The sequence below is a fragment of the Procambarus clarkii genome, chromosome 92, assembly GCF_040958095.1.
Source record: "Procambarus clarkii isolate CNS0578487 chromosome 92, FALCON_Pclarkii_2.0, whole genome shotgun sequence".
Classification (NCBI taxonomy): Eukaryota; Metazoa; Arthropoda; class Malacostraca; order Decapoda; family Cambaridae; genus Procambarus; species Procambarus clarkii.
The window spans coordinates 360,508-379,314 of record NC_091241.1 but is presented as its reverse complement, the minus strand read 5'-3'; the positions used below and the strand labels follow the sequence as shown (position 1 = coordinate 379,314).

Genomic DNA, 18,807 nt, shown 5'->3' with positions numbered 1-18,807 from the left:
GGTCTCGAATTTCCTTTGTATGGATACCTTCACACATAAATATAACCCATCATAATGAGTCAGACATTGCAGCCAAATTAGCGTGTAACAAGTTTGAAGTTGAATTAGATCTAGGTATCCTCATCTCTGCTGTCAAAACTGTATTGGTCCAAACACTCAGGTCTGACAGGAGAGAAATTACTGACTCCCAACGACCTGAAAGCACCAGTATAAAAAGCTATGATTTGTTCAGATCTGAAACCTATGTTTATGGGCAGCACAAAACGTGGACCAGACTGTGCGACACAGTGGTTGCCAGGATTACCGTCACCTGTGGCAGGTGGCTACCGTTACCTGTGGCAGGTGGCTACAGGTGACGGATCTCCCAATCCTGAGCACTCCAGGTGCAAACTCTGTGAGCAGGAACTGCTGCATGATCTCCCACACTACATCACCGAATGTCCAGTTATTAGACCTTTCAGACCCGTTGGCATGAGGTACCTGGAGCTTTGCAATTACTTTATTCACTCTCCTGTTCTTGAAGATATCCTCACAGTGCACTCAAAATTTGCCAGTGCCGGCTACTGAACATATGGCCCTGTATGACTAACCATCCTGCCAGATGGGGACTTTTAGTATCACTGCTACCTTATTCACTCTTGTGTTGATGATATCCTCAAAACGAACCCAGAGTGTGCCAGTGCAGACTGCTTATCACATGTCTCTGTATGACTAACCATCCTGTGTGATGGGGATTTTTTTAGCATCACGTAGCTAGCTTTTTGACACACTGTACTCCCCTTCATATAGTGTAGGGTAGCTGCACAAATGCAGATGTACCTAATGTATTAATAAAAAAAATTGACCAATTAAATCCTTGAGTAGGGGTTTACTACAATAGGAACTGGAGCTTGTATCGTAAGCTGAGGTCACTTTATTAAGTGATCATGGCAGTATTCAACAAGGCTCTTAAGTAAACACTGTTCTAAAGCAATCAGCCACTATGTATCACACAGTTAGGTTTCTGCCTGGCCTCTTAGTGGCTGTGCAACATTGTAAAAATACTAACATTATGTTATCTCATAAATTTACCATTGTACCTCCTTGTAAATATATATATTCATAAATATGTAGTAATACATATTGGAGCTACGACGATATATGTAGTACGGGCTCTCGTTCGAGACCAAACAAGGTATAGGGTTTTGTTCAGTACCTGGATTGTACCTGGATGAGACAGCTCGCTCTGGCAGTTCTTAATCCTAAGTGATTGGCGGTGGTTGGGACCACTAACTCACTCACTCACTCACACACACACACCGCCGCCGCTATGATTGTTTAAAGATGTAGATGTTTCGTAGCTGGTTGGGTGAAGGCTTGATGAATCCTGGAGCTGCTGGTGGCCTGTGAATTGGTTAAAACTGACAGTAAATATGACTATTCATCAGTTATTAATTACTCATTGATGTATGTCAACCACTCGTTGATGAGTATGTGGTAGGCTTAACGTCAGCTGGAATTAGATAAATGGAATGGGATAACTGAAGTTTAATAACTGAGCCTGGATAATTGAACCAAGATAACAACTAGGATAGCTGGACTAGGCTAACTGAACTAGTATATGAACTAGACTAAGTGAACTAGGAAAACTGAACCTGGATTGCTAAACTAGGATAAATGAACCTAGAAAACTGAACCAGGATAATTGAATCTAGATAACCGATCTAGGATAACCGAACCAGGATAACTGGAGTTGCATCGTTGGGATCTTGAAAAACAAAAAACTGAAGATATTCATTCTATTTTGTAATGGTTTTATCCGGTAGGCCTAAAGTTTGACTCATTTAGAAAACCGTTCTCATGCACTCCCAGTAACGCGATTTTGATATGAGAGACTAGTGAGGGGTCGTGCAGTGGATTCGAACCTAAGTCTGTGGGGATGAAAGTCTAGGGTTTCGATCCTGTGTATCCTCAATATTTTCTCTCATGTTTTTATTGTTTGGTAATGGGTTTATGTTTTGTAATGTCCACTATGTTAATATTATTTTAAGTTAAGAGATAAGAGAGGACTCAGAGCTTTCTTAAGTGTCGCATCATCAGCTTAATCTCTTCTTTAATGGGTTTGATTGATGTCATCTTGAGACATCAAGATGATAGACAGTCAAGTGACAGGAAGGGGGGGGGGGAAGGGAAGGGGGAATAGGGTGTAGAGCGACAAGTCAGCAGTGACTGACAGGTAGTCAGCCAGGGGGGAGGGGGGAGTAGGCTGACACTGAATCTAGATAACCTAGATGTGGTCCTGGGTTCGATCCCAGGCGCCGGCGAGAAACAATGGGCAGAGTTTCTTTCACCCTATGCCCCTGTTACCTAGCAGTAAAATAGGTACCTGGGTGTTAGTCAGCTGTCACGGGCTGCTTCCTGGGGGTGGAGGCCTGGTCGAGGACCGGGCCGCGGGGACACTAAAGCCCCGAAATCATCTTAAGATAACCTCAAGATAACAGGCATGTGTCACAAGTGTTACACTCCCATAACATGGTAGTGGAGTGTGAAAGATGGGGGGAGGGGGGGGGGTTATCTTGAGATGATTTCGGGGCTTTAGTGTCCCCGCGGCCCGGTCCTCGACCAGGCCTCCACCCCCAGGAAGCAGCCCGTGACAGCTGACTAACACCCAGGTACCTATTTTACTGCTAGGTAACAGGGGCATAGGGTGAAAGAAACTCTGCCCATTGTTTCTCGCCGGCGCCTGGGATCGAACCCAGGACCACAGGATCACAAGTCCAGCGTGCTGTCCGCTCGGCCGACCGGCTCCCATAAATGGAGCCGGTCCATTTGAAATGAAAATAAATGAAAATAAAAAGTGAGAAATGAGAAATGAAAATAAATGGGGGGATGGAATGGAAATATCAGGAGAACGCGCCAAGCCATTACGGCTATATAGCACCTGGGAGGGGTCAGGATAAGGATTTGGGATGGGACGGAGGGAAGGAATGGTGCCCAACTACTCGTGAACGCATCGGGGGATTGAACGCCGACCTGTATGAAGGGAAACCACCGCTCTACCGTCCACCGTCCAGTCCAAGTGGGTAAATGGCTCGTTAATGGTAGGTGAATGTGGCGGTAATTAGTAGGCGTGCATAGTTAACGGTGATTTGGACAAGAAGGGTAATTAGCCGCACCAAAATAGGGGAAGGGGGGGGGAGGGGTTAGAGTGCACCACCTCACTACTTTAAAGCTGCTGGATGACCTCTGGGGGCCAGGATACACTCTCACCTTACGAAACCTGTACATCTTTCCTCAATCATGACGGACTAGTTTGCATATTGGAGTTGATGAGCTCTGAAGCACTATACGAGGCTGTTTATAACAATAATTAACTTGGGTTCGGGGCGGCCTAGCGGCTGTTATACGCTTTACAGGAAGCTGAGGCGAGACAGTGTTAGGCTTCAGACGTATAGGCCTATATAGCCCTTCTATTATGTTGTGGTAAAGGTTTAGGTAAAAAACGCGAGTGGTAGGCCTAAGGTGTACATGCCGGCCAGTAGGCCTTAGTGGCGGCCTTGGTACCTCTCTGGAGGTTATAGGCCTTAATAACCCTCCAGAGGTTGATAGGCCTTAATAACCCTCCAGAGGTTGATAGGCCTTAATAACCCTCCAGAGGTTGATAGGCCTTAATAACCCTCCAGAGGTTGATAGGCCTTAATAACCCTCCAGAGGTTGATAGGCCTTAATAACCCTCCAGAGGTTGATAGGCCTTAATAATCCTCCAGAGGTTCATAGGCCTTAATAACCCTCCAGAGGTTGATAGGCCTTAATAACCCTCCAGAGGTTGCTAGGCCTTAATAACCCTCCAGAGGTTGATAGGCCTTAATAACCCTCCAGAGGTTGATAGGCCTTAATAATCCTCCAGAGGTTCATAGGCCTTAATAACCCTCCAGAGGTTGATAGGCCTTAATAACCCTCCAGAGGTTGATAGGCCTTAATAACCCTCCAGAGATTGATAGGCCTTAATAATTCTCCAGAAGTTGATAGGCCTTAATAACCCTCCAGAGATTGATAGGCCTTAATAACCCTCCAGAGGTTCATAGGCCTTAATAACCCTGCAGAGGTTCATAGGCCTTAATAACCCTGCAGAGGTTCATAGGCCTTAATAACCCTCCAGAGGTTGATAGGCCTTAATAACCCTCCAGAGATTGATAGGCCTTAATAACCCTCCAGAGGTTGCTAGGCCTTAATAACCCTCCAGAGGTTGCTAGGCCTTAATAACCCTCCAGAGGTTCATAGGCCTTAATAACCCTCCAGAGGTTGATAGGCCTTAATAACCCTGCAGAGGTTGACAGGCCTTAATAACCCTCCAGAGGTTCACAGGCCTTAATAACCCTCCAGAGGTTCATAGGCCTTAATAACCCTCCAGAGGTTGATAGGCCTTAATAACCCTCCAGAGGTTCATAGGCCTTACGGCCAGCATCAATGCCAAACACACTTTTCTAACATTGTACAAATAGAGTTCAAATCAGTAGTTTTTGAATTATTACTTTTAATTCCGTGTTAACAAATGTTAAATGCTTAATTCCATGTTAAAATGTGGGACTCCAGTCGGCTCACAACCGAGATGGTCCCGGGTTCGAGGCCTTGGCATTTTTTGGCCACATTTACTTTTCACCTGATTAACCTGTTCACCTTATTCCTCTGTTCACGTGGCGGGAATTAGGCAGCTATTGTGGGGTTGTATCTTGGGGGGAAAAGTCAGTGGTCGGCCTAGGTAAAGGAGGAGAGGGTGGGATCTGTTCGGATCTGGTGGATTCGAACAGGCTTCCTGTCCCCTGACGTTGGATAAACCCATAAATCCATTGTTTAATGTTAAGACTTGTGGGTTTAAGACTTAAGGCTCTGGTGGATTCGAACAGGCTTCCTGTCCCCTGACGTTGGATAAACCCATAAATCCATTGTTTAATGTTAAGACTTGTGGGTTTAAGACTTAAGGCTAATTGTAATATTTCTTTTTTTTCAGCCGTCCAATTGGCGGAAGGTTCGGAATATTGTCCAGTGGACTCCCTTCATTCAGACTTACAAGAAGCACAAATATCCCTGGGTGCAGCTCGCTGGGCATCAGGGTAAGTGCTGCCCGGGGTACAGCTCGCTGGGCATCAGGGTAAGTGCTCCCTGGGGTACAGCTCGCTGGGCATCAGGGTAAGTGCTGCCCGGGGTGCAGCTCGCTGGGCATCAGGGTAAGTGCTCCCCGGGGTACAGCTCGCTGGGCATCAGGGTAAGTGCTGCCCGGGGTACAGCTCGCTGGGCATCAGGGTAAGTGCTCCCCGGGGTACAGCTCGCTGGGCATCAGGGTAAGTGCTCCCCGGGGTGCAGCTCGCTGGGCATCAGGGTAAGTGCTCCCCGGGGTACAACTCGCTGGGCATCAGGGTAAGTGCTCCCCGGGGTGCAGCTCGCTGGGCATCAGGGTAAGTGCTCCCCGGGGTACAGCTCGCTGGGCATCAGGGTAAGTGCTCCCCGGGGTACAGCTCGCTGGGCATCAGGGTAAGTGCTGCCCTGGGTACAGCTCGCTGGGCATCAGGGTAAGTGCTGCCCGGGGTACAGCTCGCTGGGCATCAGGGTAAGTGCTCCCCGGGGTACAGCTCGCTGGGCATCAGGGTAAGTGCTGCCCGGGGTACAGTTCGCTGGGCATCAGGGTAAGTGCTCCCCGGGGTACAGCTCGCTGGGCATCAGGGTAAGTGCTCCCGGGGTACAGCTCCCAGGGTATCAGGGTAATATATATATGTATATATATATATATATATATATATATATATATATATATATATATATATATATATATATATATATATATATATATATATATGTCGTACCTAGTAGCCAGAACGCACTTCTCAGCCTACTATGCAAGGCCTGATTTGCCTAATAAGCCAAGTTTTCATGAATTAATTGTTTTTCGACTACCTAACCTACCTAACCTAACCTAACCTAACTTTTTCGGCTACCTAACCTAACCTAACCTATAAAGATAGGTTAGGTTAGGTTAGGTAGGGTTGGTTAGGTTCGGTCATATATCTACGTTAAATTTAACTCCAATAAAAAAAAATTGACCTCATACATAATGAAATGGGTAGCTTTATCATTTCATAAGAAAAGAATTAGAGAAAATATATTAATTAAAAAAAACTTGGCTTATTAGGCAAATCGGGCCTTGCATAGTAGGCTGAGAAGTGCGTTCTGGCTACTAGGTACGACATATATATATATATATATATATATATATATATATATATATATATATATATATATATATATATATATATAATGTATGTGTGTGTGTGATAAACCTGAATAGTACACGGACTGCATTTTAAATACTTGGCAATTCCAGCTGCCGGTGCTGGGGCTCGAACCTTCGCCCACATGATGCAAAACTGAGAAAAGCTTCACTGTTGCCACCACTACAAAATTGCAAATTCCAAAAACGCCGAACAAAAGATTACAAAACGCCACACAAAAAAGTCCCAAAAGCCCAACAAAAAAGTCCCAAAAGCCCAACAAAAAAGTCCCAAAAGCCCAAGAAAAAAGTCTTAAACATCCCCCCAAAAATCCCATGAAATGAAACCATGAAAACCTACTCATGAAAGACACTTGACTTAGATTGTACATCAGTTTTTGGCCTCAGGGAATTTATACGTCAAAATACGACGTAGTATTTATCAGGGACAGCCTGGATAAGTATCTACATTTTCCCTACGTATGACTTCGTAGGTTAGTCGGGTTGCTTAGGTTCGTACATTTTTGGTTAGGTTGGATTTTTTACGGAGTCTCAAATCAAGAAAACGGGATGCATAGACCGTTGGTTCGTAAGGCCAGCAGCTGCAGTGAACAGTGCTGCTAGAGAGCTGTCATATAAACGAAATGTTTATTCTACGCAAGCTGCTGCTGCGGCCATGAAGCCTGTACATCCCGGGGACTGTTTATACTCGAGCCCTGCGTCCTCACGCGCACCCAGGCTGTCTATCCATCTGCCTGTCCTTACTCTCCTCCATCAGATCCACGCGAATATATTCTCTTCACCGGCCCGCTGTCAGCTGTGTGTGTCTGCGTAGGGCAATCACTTTTGCCCGAAACGCTGCGCGTACTAGTGGCTTTACAAGAGTGTAAATACTGTACTATGCTATGTATTCTCACAAACCCAATGTACCTTCTTGTATATAAATAAATAAATAAATAAATGTATAGATCTCACCACTACATGACAGTGTCAGTTATCACTCTGACCCCCACACAGAGAGAACATGAGAGGCACCTAGTTCATTCCTAGTCACTCATTACGGTATAGCTCGTACACAGTGTGTGTACTTCCTAAATGACAATTCATTAGCGTATATTACAGAACTCGACTAAATTCGCGCCTTAGGCTTGGGGTTCAGGGCAGACTCTGGTATTCTGTTTGTCTGGGCATAGCCACTAATACGCTCTAATTGTTATTGTATTGCTGTTCTCCTGTGAACTGTTCTTTTCTTACAAGACTGGAACACCAGCTTACACCACAAGGCTCAGGCAAGCAAGCATCGTAAGGGAAGGGAATTATCAAAAGAAATCGCCGATGAGTGATTGATAAAGATTTAGCCACCCAAGAGGTGGCACGGGCATGAATAGCCCGTAAGTGGTGTGGCCCTTTTGAGCCATTACCAGTATCAAGAGCTGATACTGGAGATCTGTGGAGGTGCGACTGCACCCTGGGTGACGGGAGATGTCTCCCGGACCAAATGGTAGAAATCACCGATTGATTGATGAAGATTAAGCCACCCAGAAATCACCACGCCAGGTACGACTATATAGCATTTGGAAGGGGTCAGGATGAGTCGTTACGGGCTATTCATGCCCGTGCCACCTCTTGGGTGGCTTAATCTTTATCAATCAATCAATCAGGATTTGGGATGAGACAGGGAGGAAAGGTATAGTGCCCAACCACTTAGACGGTTGGGGATTGAACGCCGACCTGCATGAAGGGAGACCGTCGCTCTACCGTCTAGCCAAACTGGTTGGGCAGCGTAAGTGCAGTGCGATAATAAGGTTTCATGACGGACTTGCACAAGAAATTGAGCTGTCAGGCGCAGCGCGTGAGCCGTTTCGTGCCAATATTTTTTTTACCTGTCATTGATCAGCTGTTACCTGTCATTGATCAGCTGTTACCTGTCATTGATCAGCTGTTACCTGTCATTGATCAGCTGTGCGCAGCGTTGAGTACACTAATGGGTGTTTACTCGGACCTGAGCGCCAAGTGTGGATTCTGGTCGAATCTTTTTCAATTGCAAAAATGAGGAATTGCAACAAGATGCATATCACATGATATTTTCTCTTGCTCTCCTAAGGAGAGCTCGTGTCATAATTTATATGTTTGTCCTGCACTAGTCCATCAAGATTGTAACTTGCTCAGCTAAGTGAATTGTGGGGTTCAGTCCCCGAGTCCATTATGTGCCTCTGTAACTCTTTCCACTACCACGATCAGGAGCCGGTCGGCCGAGCGGACAGCACGCTGGGCTTGTGATCATGTAGTCCTAGGTTCGATCCCAGGCGCCGGCGAGAAACAATGGGCAGAGTTTCTTTCATCCTATGCCCCTGTTACCTAGCACTAAAATAGGTACCTGGGTGTTAGTCAGCTGTCACGGGCTGCTTCCTGGGGGTGGAGGCCTGGTCGAGGACCGGGCCGCAGGGACACTAAAAAGCCCCGAAATCATTTCAAGATAATCTCAAGATAAGAAACCACCCACAAGGTGGGTATGGGGTGCATAATAAATGAACTAAGCTAAACTAAAAAACTCTCCTAAGGACCTGGAATCCAGTCTTGGGAATGAATTGATTCTGTTCAAACAGTATATGAAGTATAACTGCAGGTGTTACTGAAACTAACTGTATATAGTTTAGAACTCCATATGTGTAAGAAAAGTGTGTGAACCTCTCTCTAATCTTTCCCAGTGCATTTGTTTTCCCCGGGAAGGGACCTGACCCATGACGGTGTCCAACTGCTGGAGGCGACGATTTCTACTCTAAAATGATCCAAGGAGAACTTTAGAGTAAGAAGCAAGTTGGAGCTACTTTTCCCTTGATGTGCGGGAGTCAGACTTTCCCCTTGATGTGCGGGAGTCAGACTTTCCCCTTGATGTGCGGGAGTCAGACTTTCCCCTTGATGTGCGGGAGTCAGACTTTCCCCTTGATGTGCGGGAGTCAGACTTTCCCCTCGATGTACGGGAGTCAGACTTCCCCTCGATGTGCGGGAGTCAGACTTTCCCCTTGATGTACGGGAATCAGACTTTCCCCTCGATGTACGGGAGTCAGACTTCCCCCTCGATGTACGGGAGTCAGACTTTCCCCTTGATGTACGGGAGTCAGACTTTCCCCTCGATGTACGGGAATCAGACTTTCCCACGATGTACGGGAGTCAGACTTTCCCCTCGATGTACGGGAGTCAGACTTTCCCCTTGATGTGCGGGAGTCAGACTTTCCCCTTGATGTGCGGGAGTCAGACTTTCCCCTTGATGTGCGGGAGTCAGACTTTCCCCTTGATGTGCGGGAGTCAGACTTTTCCTCGATGTACGGGAATCAGACTTTCCCCTCGATGTGCGGGAGTCAGACTTCCCCTCGATGTGCGGGAGTCAGACTTTCCCCTCGATGTACGGGAGTCAGACTTTCCCCTCGATATACGGGAGTCAGACTTTCCCCTCGATGTACGGGAGTCAGACTTTCCCCTCGATGTACGGGAGTCAGACTTCCCCCTCGATGTACGGGAGTCAGACTTTCCCCTCGATGTGCGGGAGTCAGACTTTCCCCTTGATGTGCGGGAGTCAGACTTTCCCCTTGATGTGCGGGAATCAGACTTTCCCCTTGATGTGCGGGAGTCAGACTTTCCCCTTGATGTACGGGAGTCAGACTTTCCCCTTGATGTGCGGGAGTCAGACTTTCCCCTCGATGTACGGGAGTCAGACTTTCCCCTCGATGTACGGGAGTCAGACTTTCCCCTCGATGTACGGGAATCAGACTTTCCCCTCGATGTACGGGAATCAGACTTTCCCCTCGATGTACGGGAGTCAGACTTCCCCCTCGATGTGCGGGAGTCAGACTTCCCCCTCGATGTACGGGAATCAGACTTTCCCCTCGATGTACGGGAGTCAGACTTTCCCACGATGTACGGGAATCAGACTTCCCCCTCGATGTACGGGAGTCACTTTCCCCTCGATGTACGGGAGTCACTTTCCCCTCGATGTGCGGGAGTCAGACTTTCCCCTTGATGTGCGAGAGTCAGACTTTCCCTCGATGTGCGGGAGTCAGACTTCCCCCTCGATGTACGGGAGTCAGACTTTCCCCTCGATGTACGGGAGTCAGACTTTCCCCTCGATGTACGGGAGTCAGACTTTCCCCTCGATGTACGGGAGTCACTTCCCCCTCGATGTACGGGAGTCACTTTCCCCTCGATGTACGGGAATCAGACTTTCCCCTCGATGTACGGGAGTCACTTCCCCCTCGATGTACGGGAGTCAGACTTCCCCCTCGATGTACGGGAGTCACTTTCCCCTCGATGTGCGGGAGTCAGACTTCCCCCTCGATGTACGGGAGTCAGACTTCCCCCTCGATGTACGGGAATCAGACTTTCCCACGATGTGCGCGAGTCAGAACATTTGCGCAAACCTGATTGTCACGAAATTAGTCTTAATACTGCAAGCCAAAAATACCCTCATTTACAATTCGTAATTATATTTCTTTCATAATTGTTTCTTCTACTTTGTCAAAGAATAGTGATGATTTTTAGAACATGCTTTTTTTATTTTTATACCTAATTTTGGCAGGACCCCAATATGTCCCTGGGCGTTAGGCTTAGGCGTATGCAGCCAATAGGCCTGTTCGTCATTGTCAGTTTTCCATTATGGCAAATTATCCACGTGGGATTATGTTAAGCTCAGGTTAAACTTATATAAATGAGTTTTGGTGTGTATAAATATAAGCTGCCCATTATAGGTTAATTTAAAGCCACGAGAGGATAGAAACCTCAAGAGGAAAGTATAGAAACCTCAAGAGGAAAGTATAGAAACGTCAAGAGGAAACTATAGAAACGTCAAGAGGAAACTATAGAAACGTCAAGAGGAAACTATAGAAACCTCAAGAGGAAACTATAGAAACGTCAAGAGGAAACTATAGAAACGTCAAGAGGAAACTATAGAAACCTCAAGAGGAAAGTATAGAAACCTCAAGAGGAAACTGTAGAAACGTCAAGAGGAAACTATAGAAACCTCAAGAGGAAACTATAGAAACCTCAAGAGGAAAGTATAGAAACCTCAAGAGGAAACTGTAGAAACGTCAAGAGGAAACTATAGAAACCTCAAGAGGAAACTATAGAAACCTCAAGAGGAAAGTATAGAAACCTCAAGAGGAAAGTATAGAAACCTTAGGAGGAAGCTACAGAAACCAAAAGAGCAGAAGGTACAGAGGCCACGAGAGGGGAAAGTATAGAGCCTACGAGAGGGAGAGCTATAGAAACCACAAGAAAAAGTTCTGTAGCACAGTAGTCTAAGTCCTCAGCTCACAATCTAAGGACCCAGGTTCAATCCCCTGGGAGGACAGAAGCAGTTGGGCACATTTCTTTTTTACCTAGTGCCTCTGTCCATCCAGCAGTAAAATAGGCACCCAGGAGTTAGGCAACTATTGTGGGTTGCATCATGGCGAAGGTCAGCAGTTGGCCAAGGGGGGGGGGGACCTCAATAAGCCTCAGTACATGCTTCCTATCCCCTGACGATAGAAATTATTCCATTCACTGGGGCTCTGGGAGACTCGAACCATAGACCCCACGCGTGTGAGATCGAAGCTCTATTGATCGAGCTATTGAGTAGTCTTAATAAGGAAATAATTATCTGTAACTCCAGAAATTTGAATAAAATCGGTTATGAGCCGAGCACATTTACTCTCCTGTATATTGGGTAGGACGTTGTGGTGTTAGTCTCTTGGGTATGTTACATATGCCTCGCATACTAGTGTACTAGTGGCTTTATTAAATATTCACTGTTAGGTGATAAATCAACAATTACGGTATCATGTTCTTCCTATGTGTATTTTTAAATAAAAATTATTATTATTATTATTATTATTATTATTATTATTATTATTATTATTATTATTAAATGGAGGTCATTCTTCTAACATACATTTTACTTTCAGGTAATTTCCGAGCTGGATATAAGCAAGGAACCATCCTGAAGAAGTTATGTCCTGTAGAGGAAAAGGCATTAGAGTCCATTTCTGCAGATATTTTGCGGCCTTATGTTCCGCGTTACACAGGAGTGGTAAGTTAGTACATCTCACATTGTGTAAATATATATATATATATATATATATATATATATATATATATATATATATATATATATATATATATATATATATATATATATATATATATAATACTAAAATTAGCAGTTCTTTTCAAAACATTTGTATTTATATTCATAAATGATTTTGTTCTTCTGTACAAGGATTTTCTCCTTTCTGGTGTAATGTACGATTATGTTACGTTGTTGAGTAGACTAGATACACAGTGTTTAGTGGGTTTCATATATATTTAGTAGTCTTGATAACAGTAGTCGGTTGTTGGCATTGTCGTAGACGTTCAGACGGAGCTTGGAGCAGGCAGAGCTGAATGAGGCTGGAGTCGTGGAGCTCTATGCGGGAGAGTGTGGCGGCTCGATGGGGAATCATGAGTGTCTAAACTCGATGGGGAGCGAGAGCATTGAAGCTCGATGCAGTCGTAGTCTGCTGTCTGCTGTGTCGAAGCTATAGCGTCATGGGGTCGATTAGAACTGTACACGCCGAGTGCTACATTCTTAAGGTTGAAGAGATGTGACAAGTCCTAAGTGTCTGTACTGAAGTTAACTGAATAACTGTGGAAATTGTACCGTTGGCTATTCGATTGATGAAGATTAAGCCACCCAAGAGGTGGCACGGGCATGAATAGCCCGTAATTGGTTTTTTGCATATCGCTTGCTTATATTTGGTGACAACACCTCAGCTTCCTCCAATAAGATAGAAGGATGGAAGAATTGTTACCTGTAATTAGGGAAAAAAATGATAGCTTTCGTAGTTACTGCTAATGAGTTTGTCATTAGGCTAATGAGAGCTTGGAGCGAGTATAATGTTTACTCGCTACACTGGTACAGGATTTTCTCAATAAAGGATTTTCTCTTTTCTGGTACAGAATTTTCTTTAATGCAGGATTTTTTTCTCTAACAAAGGATTTTCTCCTTTCTGCTCTTCAATATTTACCTGTTGGTCCTCCAGTGGTCACATGTTGCTGGTTTTGCCACCATCTGTCTTTTCATTGTCTTCCTTCAGGGTTGGTCAGGGTTGCCCTGTCCATTTTGTCCTGATTGTTTTTTGATCAGCATCTCATGCCTAATACTGTCCCCCTCTTATAGTTTGGGGTTATCGAAACCACTGTTGATTGAGTTCGGCGTCGCCGTCTCCTTGGCACCGTTTACTAGTTGTGTTTACTAGTTGTGTTTTTTGCGGGGGTTGAGCTTTGCTCTTTCGGCCCGCCTCTCAACTGTCAATCAACTGCTTACTAACTAACTACTAACTTACTAACTACTTTTTTTTTCCCCACACCACACACACACACACACACCCCAGGAAGCAGCCCATGACAGCTGACTAACTCCCAGGTACCTATTTACTGCTAGGTAACAGGGGCACTTAGGGTGAAAGAAACTTTGCCCATTTGTTTCTGCCTCGTGCGGGAATCGAACCCGCGCCACAGAATTACGAGTCCTGCGCTTTATCCACCAGGCTACGAGGCCCCTAGGCCCCCCGTTCTGCAAGTTGTCTTGTACCATTTGTCCCCTCCAGCCGGTTCATGCTTCTTAGCTATCCTGGTTTCTTGGCCGAGTTTTGGTCTTTCTCTCCTTATCTCGGGTTTATGGTTTTCCATTTAGTTAATCTCTCTCTCAAGAATGTGTTTTTGTTGGCTCTTGCTTCCAGTCATATGGTGTGGGGCTTCAGGCTCTTCTCCGGAGGTGGGGGATTTGTCCTTTTGCCCCTGGTGGGCGGCTTGTTCATTTGCAGCCTTCTTCTTTTCTGGCAAATAATGAATTGTTGGCTGGCTTCCGGCGGTGGTCTTTTGGTTAGTTTGGCCAGGGATGCGTCATTTGTTGTGTCCACCAGCAGTTCTCTGTCATTACCTGAGGCCACCGGTTCTGCCTTGTTGTCTGCAGTATTGTTGTCTAGCCAACCTGTGATCAACCCTTGGGCCCATGATGTTCATAAATATGTGGCTTTGGCCATGATCTTCTAAAAATGTTCCGGGCTGATATTCAGGCCTTGGGGTTTTGCTAAGCTGGTATTTAGTTAATGTTCCCGGTCCCAGTTGGTCTTGTGTAGTTTTGGGCTGTCTCCTGGTCTGGGTTCTCTTCTTCTTCGTCCTAGTGCCTGCTGCCTCTCCTCCCTGGTAAGTCCCTCTTATTCTATGTGGTTAGCTTCAGGGCGCCACCAGAGAACTCTTCCACTGCAATGAATATAATGAAATTTCTTATAAAATATATTTCTTCTAAAAATATTTATATTTCTTCTAAAAATAACGTTGTACTCAACGCATTTTTGTTCTTTTTACCCATTAGTTTTAAGCTTTAGTCATTAGTGTTTTTTCCTGTCCGAAACGCTTTGCGTAATAGTGGCTTTAGGCATTGTATGTACTAGCTCTATCTATAAAGCCAATTAACAAACTTTGTAAAATCTCTTTATGTATGTACCTTTACCTAAATAAATATTCTAATTCTAATTCTAAAAATGCCTCCTTCTGATAGAGCTCTGGTGGCTCACTGATTCTCTTCCATCTAGGTTCATCGGTTTTTTGTTTGTCAGTGGGTTATTCATCAGCTCCAGAACTGAGTAGGGAAGTCGGCTGTGGGGTAGAAGCTAGACCTCTAACAAATTTCGAGCTAGTTTGAATGAATCTTCTATTCCGTGTGAAAAGTTTGTGGAGTTGTTTTGTGATTTTGAGGCTTCATTTTCTGAGAACCCTCAAGTTGATTGTAAAGCTTCAATGATTTTCTGGATGCTTTTCCTGTGGGGTGGCGAATTGTCCTCACTTCCTGTACTTCTATGAGGGAGGGGGGGGGGTCAGATTGTAGCACTGGTCTTGGTTGGCTAAATAAAACATTTGCATTTGATGTGACCCATTAACATGAAGCAATCTCAGTAAGGTAACTTCAGGGAGCCACCAGGGCTCTAGCAAAAAGAGGTGTGCCATTACATTCAACGCTGGGTTTTTTCTTCAAGTGGTTGAATTCATGCTGCTGAAATAGTGTCCCAAAAAACCAGTTCTGGGGTACTGAAAATGCATTTCCTGGGGTTGAATTATAAACTATAATTACAAAGGTGGATGAGAAACTGCAGGTGTATCAAATGGTCTGTTGGTGATTGACTGGCCATCAAGAGTTTGCTGATGTATGAGTAGTAGAAGGGGAGGCCCTTGACCACCTAGTCATGAAACGCTGGAAACACTGGCGTCTGAAATGCCATGTTGCATAAGGCAAAAGGTATTCGGACGAATTCAAACAGGCCGAAGGGTGTTCTGATCGCTGTCTTAGGGATGTCTGCAGATTCCACCGCAATCTGGTGAAATCTCCGGACCAGCTCAATCTTCTGAAAGGTGGTGGAATTGCCCAGTCTGTTGGAGAATTCCTGGATGAGTGATATTTGGTAACGGTCCAATAGAATGCAGACATTGAGGGCTCTAGTCCTCGTGTGAGGGAGAGAGAGAGACCCCTGGGGCTACTTTTTGAACCATGTGGGAGAGGCGAGGTCCATGGGCTATTTGATGGTCAGATTATTCCCGCCTTCTGCAGTTTGTTGATTTCCATGCGGGCTGCTATCAATTATTCTGGAGCCAAGCATTGTGGTCTGGCAAATGTGGGTGTTCCAAATGTGCTTATGTGGAGAGTGACGGAGTGTTGCACCTCACCTGAGAGACAGCGAGCTAGATTGTATCTTTGAACTTGTCCAGCAATGCCAGCAAGTCTAGGGATGCAGCAGAAATGATACAGTTAACCTGTGCAAGTTTGCTGGGGGCAACACCAGCAGGGTCCATGATGAGCCGATGGTGTTGCATGAAATCCCACCTGAGGATTGTCTGTTCGATGTCCGCGAAGAGCAAAGTCCACTGAAACCATTCCAGAGAGGCGAGGTCGAGAACCATGGAGTGGACCGGTTGATAGTTACAAACACAGGGCCCAAACATCAAGTGATAATAGCAGAGTCTCTATTGGTGTCCCTGGGGTCGCCTAAAGGCTGGCATTGAAACACCTTGTTAAGTGCCCCCAAGTTGGTTGGAGCGCCGACATTGAAGAGCACCAAGTTATGAACCTGTCTGCTATGCATCAGTGAGGTGGAACAGTGCAGTGCTGCCGAATGCTGCTTAGAGCAGTTCAGCAAGGTCAACCAATTAGCTAACATCCCTACAAACCAGGCATGACAGGGCAGATCTCGTTGAAACTTTTAAAATACTGAAAAAGTTAAAGGATGTTGATCCAGATATTTTCTTCAGGAGGTCAGATGTACCACAAACAAGGAGCAATGGTTTCAAGCTCAACAAGCTACAATGTAGGACTGACATCAGGCGATGCTTTTTCACCCACAGGGTTATAAACCCATGGAACTGCCTACCCGCCGAAGCCGTAACTGTCAAAACTGTGTTGAGTTTTAAAATATATCTGGAAAAGATCATCAAGACATTTGAACTTTTTTGAGGGAACTTTTGACAAGCCACCGACTTCATGTCCTTGTCGAGGCCACTAGGGTTAGTCGCCCTCAAGTAAATCAGGTAAAATTGTCATTGAAGTGTTGCCGTACATGATGAATCACACGAGTTAAATATACATCAGCAGGAGCTGTATTATCTCACTAAGGGATAGGTTGGAGGCAGTATGCATGCATGATATACTGTATATAGCATAGAAGCTGGGTTGGCATTTTGTTTTACAAGATCTTGTCAGTAATGAGTTGGTCCTGCTGTTATAAGGCATGTTTTCATTGCCATTTATAGTTGGCCTGCCTTCAGTGTAACAGAGGCAGGATACATAGCCTTCATTGCAAGCTTAGCAGGATGCAGGCATATTGGGATTTCCATTGTGGTCTCATGATCCACAAAGAGGGTCTCTAGCTGTATAAATCATAACTCTGGTTCATCAAGGATGTACCTGAATTTATCTGAATTTTCCTGAGGCTACTAATACTCTAGTGGCCTCATTGAGGCCACCTTTGACAAGTTGGCGGTTTGTCAAAGGTCCCCCCTATTTGTCCTGGTGATTTTGTCAAGCTGGATTTTAAAGTTCAGCAGAGTTTTGGCATTTATGGCTTCGGCGGGTAGGTGGTTCCATGGGTTAACCCTGTAACTCATGGAAGTAGTTGACTAGCACAACACTTGTACCCCCTATTAGATGGTTTTACAGGAGCTTCTTTTCGACGGCTCATAAAACGGAGGAAAGGGTCCTGAAAGACATCATTGATAGGAACGTCCCTACCCTACCGACCTATCCTACCGACAAATCCCTACCTACCTACCTACCTACCTACAAATCCCTACCAAATCCCTACCGACAAAAATCAGAAAATACAATTGACAATTTACTACAAAAACAAAAAAACGGCCAACCTATTCATGAAAAACTCCCCAGACACCAAACAGAACGCCTTGAAGGAAAGCAACATCGTCTATGCCTTCACATGCCTGCTTGGGGACTGTAAGCCCCCAAAGAACTCAAAATATAGGCAAGACAACAACGTTTCTTTCTAGGCGATTAACAATGCATAAACAACAGGGCTCCATCAAGAAACATATACTGTAATCTCTTCTCACAACCAGACCATCACCAGAGAAATCTTAACAGGCAACACAGAAATCATCGATAAATACAGCGATAGCAGGAGACTCGACATAAGAACATAAGAACAAAGGTAACTGCAGAAGGCCTGTTGGCCCATACGAGGCAGCTCCTATTTATAACCACCCAATCCCACTCATATACATGTCCATCCCATGCTTGAAACAATCGAGGGACTCCACTTCCACCACGGTATGCGGTAATTGGTTCCACAAATCAACAACCCTGTTACTGAACCAGTATTTACCCAAGTCTTTCATAAATCTAAACTTATCTAATTTATATCCATTGTTTCGTGTTCTGTCTTCTGTTGATATTTTTAATACCCTATTAATATCCCCTTTTATTATGTCCATTCATCCACTTGTAAACCTCTATCAGGTCACTCCCTAACTCTTTGCCCTTCCCAAGAATGCAATTAATGTTAAACTACCATTCAAGCTGTCATTACAATCAATCTGAGCTACCTATGTGCTTTAATATACCTACAATTTTCTCTGATCTTTTATTTTTTTTTCTTGCTATGTAACTGTTATCATTTATATAAATTTTGCAAGTATTTACCTACTTAAAATTTTCTTAGATCAAGGACCTGCCCGAAACACTGTGCGTACTAGTGGCTTTACATGAATGTAATTACTATGCTATGTATCCTCACAATCCCAACGTACCTTCTTATAGATTCAGATTCAGATTCAGATGTTTATTCAGGTAAGGTATATACATACAAGTGATGTTACATTAATGGATTGATATATAGATAGAGCTAGTACATACAATGCCTAAAGCCACTATTACGCAATGCGTTTCGGGCAAGAAAACATTAATATCTAGAACTTAATACTAATTGAGCATAAAGAATAAAAGATGTTGAGAACAAATACAAATAAAGATAAAAAAAAAGGGGGAACATGAC

The 18,807-nt window shown here is 44.7% G+C and overlaps 1 protein-coding gene across 1 annotated transcript in view; it reads left to right on the top strand.

Annotated features, from left to right (window-relative positions):
* IP3K2 (Inositol 1,4,5-triphosphate kinase 2) overlaps positions 1 to 18,807 on the top strand; it is a 391,647-nt gene that overhangs the window by 349,342 nt on the left and 23,498 nt on the right. The window contains exons 3-4 of the mRNA XM_069319095.1: positions 4,988 to 5,090; positions 12,178 to 12,302. Of these exons, the coding sequence (XP_069175196.1) occupies positions 4,988 to 5,090; positions 12,178 to 12,302 (228 nt within the window). The remainder of the gene's footprint in view (positions 1 to 4,987; positions 5,091 to 12,177; positions 12,303 to 18,807) is intronic.